Consider the following 8691-nt stretch of genomic DNA (forward strand, 5'->3'; position numbering starts at 1 on the left):
TTTCATGTTTGTACTGGGGCGAGAGTTCTGTCACACAAGAATATCCAGCCAACACTGCTTCTATGGTCAGAAACTGACCACTGATTTAAAGAACTGAAGAACAGAAGGGCTTTAGCCTCTAAATGTACTAAATATAAGGCCCTATGATTAATACATATTTCCAATTAAACAGGTTGTAAGTAAAATTCATTAAAAAATACTGATCTTGAAGCCAATTTCAATAAGGCACTTTGATCATCTTGGGAGAGAAAGACAAACCTTTCTTGGCTGCTTAATATAACCTTAAGTACTTCATAAGTACTTGGAAATTCAGGGCAATGATCAAACTTTTGAGCATTTGGTTATCAGCCAGTCGACTGTAGTGTGGATCTGGCTAGCCATGCCCTGGGGAGCATGGTCCTCTTTACAATGCGTGCTGACATAACCGGCCATATTACATTGCACACACCCCCTTTTGTCATTTCCCTGTCTCCATTCCACAGATGGCCTACACGTTTTTCTTTTTCTGTCACTGTCCTGGTGAAATAAATTTTTTATTACTATGCATGCTACTTACGACAGCTCCGTAACCCTTAAGAACTCATTGAAGTCTTCATGACCTTTCAACATGGATACCAAGATGATATATGTGTTTCTGTTGTCATAGTCATGTTTTAATAAGTAAACCCAAGTTGTAAAAGAGGGCATCTTAAACGTGACTGGGAGTCATACAGGATATGCATAAATTTACACAACCACATCCAATCAATACTGCTGTATTGTGAAACAGACAGGCAACACGTCAGTATACAATAGGCTTACATATTTGTGCAGAGAGAATTTTACATACCTGGCTATTCAGGAAAGTCAGTCTCTAATGGAAGCAGTGGTTAGCCTACCTGACTGGTGTGTGAAGGAGGAGTTAAGAAAATAAACTTACTTCCTCGTTTTGACTTGGAGTAGTCAACAACGCGCGCCATCGATGAGTGAATAATTCATTAAGGTAATATATAAGTTGATGTACCTCTTCGAAATGATCTTGCTTCAAATTATATCTTGTGAAGATCTCCAATATAAGCATGGTTGAATTACACAGGGCTGTTTTTCTTTATACGCTACTAACGGCACATCTAAGCCTATAGTCCTGATCATATGACTTAATGTAACTGGCTTTATTGCTCTTTTCTATTCTCATTATTCTGGATTTTATTGTAGTATATTCTGTGTAACTATTGTGTTCAATAGCAAATGCGATCGCAATGAGTAGCCTAACAGGCAAACTAACGCTACCACTTTAAGAGGTCACGCTTTTAGACCCGGAAATCGTCATGCACTGTTTTAGGGTTCGTTCAAGCAGCGCAGATTTCTTTATTTTATTTTACTTCTAGCGTGAATTTTAGGATAGCACCTAAAAGTGCTACACAAATAACGCTTAATATTGTTATTAGTATTAGGTGCCGATCTATAAATGATTAATTGTAGGAAATAAATACTGTGACTATGTACTATTCTCCTACTTCATTTTACGTATAATACATTTTTGGACTATGTAATGATTTGCGCAGACTTCTTTTCTCGAACACATTTTTGTGTCATCAGTTCACTGATACGGGTTTCGGATACATTGGATGTGAGCTATAGTTACTTCGTAATATTACATATCTAAGGACTTTCACTTGGTCTTTACGCTTTTCGTTCTTTCTGTTGTCTCTTTAACAATGAACAGGACACAGCTGAAGAGATCAAGAATTTTAAGAATGGCGCTGACTGATACAGACGCAATGGACCAAGATATAAAAGGAGAGCCGTTTATCCTACGCGCTATAAAGATTGCGCTGGTAGTGGCGCTCTACTGGTTTGTTTCAATTACCATGGTGTTTATCAATAATTATCTGCTGGACAGCAAGGAGCTAGATGCCCCACTTTTTGTAACATTCTTCCAGTGTGTCATAAGCGTCTGTCTCTGTTGGCTTATGAACATTTTCTCGAAATTGTGGCCAGGCTACGTGGATTTCCCGTCCATAAAACTGGATCTAAAAGTTTCCCGAGAGATTCTACCGCTGTCTGTCGTATTTATTGCAATGATCACGTTTAACAACCTGTGCCTGAAGAACGTGGGAGTCGCCTTCTACACAGTTGGACGCTCACTTAGCACGGTTTTTAACGTTTTATTGTCTTACGTTATTCTCAAGCAGACTACTTCTCTTTACGCACTCTTGTGTTGTGGAGTCATTTTAGGTAAGTTATATTACTTTCTAAGTATGTGATCTGTAGAATACCCACTTAACCCTCCCTCGGGGACATTAATCTTCATGTTGTAGAATGACTCCTAAACTCAAGTTCATATATCACATGAGGACCACTACTTCCTGACAGCTGATATGAATAGGCCTACATCTTAAAGTCCAACACTCTATTGTTTTACTCTGATTTGAGATGATCAGTGTACCCTTAACTTAGTACTGACAATTTTTTTTTTCTGCAAGCAGCAACCCAACAATAACTTTGATACCCAGCAATACAATGCAAAATGTATTTTGCAAGGATTGTTATTTAAAATAATGTTATCCTTGCAACATGCTTTCTCTGGCATTGACCATGTCCACAAAACTTAGAAGCAATTTATATATGTCATGGGAAAATGTCAGGCCAGTAGTATTTTTAGCACCACCAGCTAAATGTTATGAATATCGTCTCTAACTTCTACTGGAGTTTTAGGTCTTGATGTCTTATGATGAAATGTCACATTCTGTCCAAGGTATAACTTGCTGTCAGGTTAAGCGCAAAGGGGGAGGGAGCACAACAAAACTGTTCAAGTTTGTCACATGCATAGTCATACATGGTATTTCATTGCCTGATATGCTTTTTATAACTGCTCTGTCCATGGGTGAGGAGAGATACAGGGAAATGGAATGTGGTTTAATGAATAAATAAATATTCAATGAATGAATGTTTACAGTTCTCCTTAGAAAGATATTTTTACTCTTTGCATTTGCCTTCCATTCCTGCAGATGAACATAGTGTGCCTCTAAGATCTTCGGTGTCCAGTGGAGCTCAGTTTATGATTTACTAGTATTACCAAAGTTGTCATTACTTTGCTTTTAAACGATGAGGTAGGCTGTTTATCAATAAACACTTCATATTTAAATACAGAGGATGAATGTATGGACTTATACTATATATTTCCAGCATTTCTTTATAATCAGCTCCCATGGGTTTATCAGTCATTGCTTTTGTTAGCTAGTTCACTTTGTTAGCTGCAAAGGTGTTTGTTGCAGTTGGCCATCCTTGCATATATTTCTCTGAAAATGCTTCACAGTAATATATGTAAGTGGTGAAGATCTATGATTCATTATGTAATGTCTGTCATTCAAACAGTCCAATGCATTATACAAATTTTTGTCCTGAGCCAGGATGAACGTCACTTAATATGCATCCAACTTCATCCCCTTTGCATGTATTCTCTCTGTTTTCTCTCATGTAATTCTCTCCATTTTGGAAAGACACTTCTAGTGTTAACTTTCTTTAGTTCATTTTTCGTCATGATGGATTTTTGGCAGCACAGCGTGCTTTAATCCACACCTGGTGGTGCACAATGTTTACCGAATTTTTCTATGTTTTCTTTGCCAAACAGACAGAGATGGGGTGGAGTAATGGGGTGATACGGAGTGTCTCATGAAGTGACTAACAGGAGGTCAATGTAAACACAGATAAGACTCAAGTTAGGAAAGCAGTTTTTCAAACAGGTTTTCTCAGGGACCTAATACACAGTGTGCTGATGCCATTGTTAAAATATTTTTAAAATCATGTCCTATATACTTCACAGTTTACTTGAATTAAAAAAAGGGGTTGACTAATGCAATTTGACACATCAGTGAAAAAGGCAGAGATGTCACGCTTTGCAAGTTGTTTGGAGCATATTGGTGTGATCTGACATCAGATTCAGACAGCAAAGAAGGAGTTGAGAGACCTACCGATGTATTCTTGGTATTCTTAGACTTGGCTAATGCATTTGGCTCTGTACCTCATGATCTCTTAGGGAAAACATTTGAGTTTTTCCAGGTACCACATAGGATTACAGTTGAGGTTTATTTTGAAGATATTCAGTTTTATTTTAATACAGAGGTGTATATTACATCCTGGCAGCAATTAGTATGAAAATAGGCATAATGGCAAGTTGAATTTTTGACCATCAGCTTTTATGATGGAGATGATCATTAGGGCTTCTAAATGGGCTTTAGGTGAAGAGAGGCTGCAGGATGGTACCTGGCTCCCTCCAATCAGGAGATTCATGGTAGACATAATGGCATGGGCAACTTACTGTGCCATGTAGCTGGCAGATCATAGAGAAGTTAAATGATTATCTTAGGTGGGCAAGGATAAAGGTTAAACCCAGTAAGTCTAGAAGTGTATTAGTTGTGAAAGGAACGCTTGTGTAGGAAGGTTTTTTGATGGAGGGAGAATTGATTAGCTTTCATACTATAAAAAACATTTAAGGGTTTAGGCAGAAGGTATGGTGCAGCATTGAATGGTAAAGAGCAAGTTTTGGGGCTGAAGGAGATGTTGAAGGCTGTTAATAGCATTAATATGTAATTTTTGCCAGGCATATTGAAGTTGTTGTCTACGGTTTTGCTTGCTGCCTGGTATAAGGTGGCTACTGACAGTTTATGAGGATGGTATATAAGGATGGTGTATAAGGCTATAGGGAAATGACTAGATGAGCCATGCTGTTGAAGTAGAGTGGCATGGCATGGGATGGGAGAGGGATACTGGAGTGGCTGCTGGCAAGCTTAGTTAAAGAATATAAATGTGCTAATGCAAGTCACATGGTGATTTTGTTAGGGTCTAAGGATGTGGTGATAATGTGGCTTCACTAGTCACAAAAGTGGGGGGGGGGGAAGAGAGGGCATTGAAGGCTAAGAGCATTGGAGCATAGGGACATGATAGAGTAGATACAACGGCAGCTCGGGTCAGGTGATTCGTGGAAAGCATTTAATTAGGCCACATTGCCAGAGTGGTGATTGATTATTAGTTTATATTCATGAGCAGCAGGAGGAAACATGGCATGCAGCAGAAACCTGAGCAACTGCTCAGGTGCGAGAATTTAGAAAAGCAGAGAAGGAGGAAGGAGGAACTTCATCATTTCATTAGCATAACTGTAAGCCGGTCTGCTTCTTCTTCTCCAGGAGGTTTCTGGCTTGGAGTGGATCAGGAGGGTGAAGCAGGCTCCCTCTCCTGGTCTGGAGTCATTTTCGGTGTTATTGCCAGTGCCTGCGTCTCCCTGAATGCCATCTACACTAAGAAGGTGATGCCAGTGGTGGATGGCAGCATTTGGAAGCTCTCTTACTACAACAACCTGAACGCCTGTGTCCTATTTATACCACTCCTCGTCCTTTTCGGAGAGCTGGGCCATGTTGCTGGGTTCTCCCGTCTGGGGGATTTGCATTTCTGGGGCATGATGGTCATAGGTGGCATGTTTGGCTTTGCTATTGGCTATGTAACAGGTCTCCAGATCAAGTACACCAGTCCGTTGACACACAATGTGTCGGGCACAGCCAAAGCCTGTGCTCAGACTGTGCTGGCTGTTGCATATTATGCCACTAGCAAGAGCCTGCTGTGGTGGACTAGCAACCTGATGGTCCTCGGTGGGTCATTTGCCTACACTTGGGTCAAAGGCCTGGAGATGAAGAAGACACAGATTCCTGAGGACTCATCATCAACAGAAGAGAAGCAAAGTAGAGAAGACTCAGGGGTATGAAGAAGAAATGTTTCAAACTGAGATCGGATATAAATGCCTATGTTACTGGGATGATGTTCTGAAATTAACTTTATTACTGGGAATATTGGGGAAGAACATTATGTTTATAATGTTTTTATAATGGTGATTTATGGAAAAAAGTTTATAGTTTATATAGATGTTATACTGCATATTTGTGTGACTTTGTGTACTGTGTGTGTGTATGTTTATTTGTACCATAATTTAAAGATGATGAAATGCATCTTACTTATGTGAACACTTTTAAACATGCCTTCAGGAATATATTTTCTTAACAGATTTAAATGTCCTTTTCAGATTTTACATGGAAGAACAACTGAGCAGAAAAGCTTAATGTGCTTATATTGTCCTTCTAAAGAATGGTAATGTGCACATGCTAGACAGTGAATTGAGAAGCAAACAACTGTAATCTGGAGTTTAGGGCCATAACTACCAGATGCTTAAGTGTTTACCTGTGAACAATATAGAGGAGCAGGCCTTCCTTTAAGTAAATCAGCTTGAAGTAATTAAAAGCTTAAATAAGTAGGAGGCACATCGTATAGACAGCACCTATGACCGTGGGACACTGTTTTTAAGTACTTTCATATGATCATCTTATTTATGAGGCCTTGTCCCTCATTGTAAGTGTTAGATTATTCACTAATATATCAGACTGGCCTCGAGCGGTGGTAGATTTATGATGGGCCAGTACAATTACACTTCTCAGTCTGAAGTGGTGAAGGAAAATGCAATAATTCCAGCCGTGAGTTTGAACTCTCCACATGGCTGACCTTCTTTATTAGGGTTGTGTTGCCTTTTCCAAGATTATTAGATTTTTGTAGTACCAGTTCTGCAACTGAAGTAGTGTCTACACTACACATGAATGTCAGGTTTCAGTTTGTAGTAGAAGTATGATTGATTTGTGTTTTATGCTCTGTAAGGTGAAGATTTTTTTACTTGAGTTTTTTTTCCTTTTGTGTGTTGTGGGGTTGTGTTCTTTGTGCAGGTAGTCTTTCTAGTTCGTGTGAGAGTGTGCAAAAAGTCTCTCTGGAGTCTTTATGGCCAGTAGCAGAATTATGGGACACAAAGTGAATGTTCTTCAACAGGGCAATTTGAAGCTCACAACCTTTGTCATGTTAGCATTGTCACAGTAACTAAAGTTTGAGCATTATATTAATCAAAAGGGAACAGTGAACAACAAACAACCTGAAATGTAGTTTTGATTAATCTCCATGGCTTCCCCACTGGCACCCATTCATCAGACTGTTAAAGGACAAATAGCCCACTCTCACCATGTGGGTGGGTCTAAGGAGACATATTACCAGTGGTACCAATCAACATAATGCGTTTTAAAGTTCTCTACTGGTATTTCTTCACTGTTCATCAAACTGCTCCTGCTTGTCATCATATTGATTAGTACTACTAATGTAGTGTTGTTCACATCTGCATATCTACAACTACATTAATTTTATCATAATTTAAATTATACTGCCCTTTAACTGAATTTTGTGTGGGGTTTTTTTGTTGTTGTTGTTGCTAAACAAAATTACAAATCTTTGACTTTCTTTTGGTACACCTTTAGTGGTTAGGCCCCTTTCCAATGTATGTATACACATGATGTTTAAGAATGTTCATCATTAAAGCATTGTCAGGTCTGGTATTTATAAAGAAACTCAAAAGACTTGGGATCAGCATTGCTGTTCCAATATGCGTCTAAATTAAGCCCAGTTACCAGCAGATATATAAATAATTCATATTTACTGCCACTAGGTGGCAAGCGTGACCTAACCATATAGCTTGAATTGCTTGACAGTGCAGGTTTTTGCAGCGCACTCTGGTTTCGACACCAATCCTACCCAAGAAAACATATTTATTAAAAAACACGTTAAATTTGATATTGTTTATTCTTAACTATCTGGGCTATTTCATTATGTTTCTATCTTTTTTTTCAATAAAAGATGAGCTCTCTTGTCCGCTGTGCTAATTTATTTGGCATTATATTGTCTCTGTATCTGTTCACAAAGTGTCAAAGTGTAAGGACAAAGTGTCATTATTCCAAAAAGAAATTACATTCTCAAAAGTATATAGGACAAATGTGACAGTTTTAAATTTATAGTTTTTTTTATTGTATGCCTCAAGGGTCTAAGTGCCAGAACACAGAACCACAAGTAAAATGCATTTCTGTTCCACTGTTTTCCCCTAAGAGTCATTACTGGAGCAAGAGGCCAACCCCTCAGTCAGGTTTACATAGGGTGGAAGTTTGTATGGGGTTTAAATTTATTTTTGCATAGTGGGAATGGGATGGAAGTACTCTAATTTAATTAGACTTTTTTTTTTTTTTTTTTTTTTTTCATAGTTTGCATAGCCAAATCGTGTCTGTGACACTGAAGCTCTATATGGTGATGTATGTCTATGTCATGTGATCTTCATAGCCCCCTGGTGGCCTGCTAGATACCAGCAATTTAATTTTGATAGAGTCAGGAAATGCTGAGCAATCGTAGACATTAATGCTCCTTCTGTTTAAACAGCATTTCTGCCTGATTCTTCTAACCATGTCCTGCAGTCTACAGGCTTACTCGCTTGTTAGTTTTCCTAGCTGACAAAAACTATCCATTGTAGGTGTAGTAGAACTCCCAGGTTCTTCATGTGGAGACCCACAAGCCTGAAGACTCAAAGATGCTACAAATCTCAAGATGAAGATTTTCTTTCAATGCCATTTCCAGCACATGTTATTTGACACTCACTTTAACCTGTGGCTTCCTTTTAATATTCTCACTCATAAGATACCTTACCATCAAATCTTTTGACTAATGCTGTTGATATGATATAACTGCACTGATTTATTTTCATGAAATGGTTTTTGGCTTCTCTTCTACTGTATATTCTTGACAGTTAAATATTTCTTAATTTGGGTTTAATTTTGTAGTACACCAGTATTTGACATTATAATACAAATG

The 8691-nt window shown here is 38.4% G+C and overlaps 1 protein-coding gene across 3 annotated transcripts; it reads left to right on the forward strand.

Annotated features, from left to right (window-relative positions):
- The first annotated feature begins 904 nt into the window (after nt 1-904).
- On the forward strand, nt 905-7839 carry slc35c1 (solute carrier family 35 member C1). Of its 3 annotated transcripts, none has more exons than XM_027023918.2 (3): nt 905-982; nt 1706-2217; nt 5166-7838. In XM_027023918.2, the coding sequence occupies exons 2-3, from the start codon at nt 1737-1739 to the stop codon at nt 5735-5737; spliced, it is 1053 nt and encodes a 350-aa protein (XP_026879719.2). In that variant the 5' UTR covers nt 905-982; nt 1706-1736; the 3' UTR covers nt 5738-7838. The 3 variants fall into 3 exon arrangements, with proteins under 3 accessions (XP_026879719.2, XP_026879718.2, XP_026879717.2); XM_027023917.2 differs by lacking the exon at nt 905-982 and adding an exon at nt 1329-1609 and having other exon boundaries at nt 5166-7839; XM_027023916.2 differs by lacking the exon at nt 905-982 and having other exon boundaries at nt 1329-2217; nt 5166-7839.
- Nucleotides 7840-8691: the final 852 nt, after the last annotated feature.

The sequence above is a fragment of the Electrophorus electricus genome, chromosome 1 (assembly GCF_013358815.1).
Source record: "Electrophorus electricus isolate fEleEle1 chromosome 1, fEleEle1.pri, whole genome shotgun sequence".
Taxonomy (NCBI): Eukaryota; Metazoa; Chordata; class Actinopteri; order Gymnotiformes; family Gymnotidae; genus Electrophorus; species Electrophorus electricus.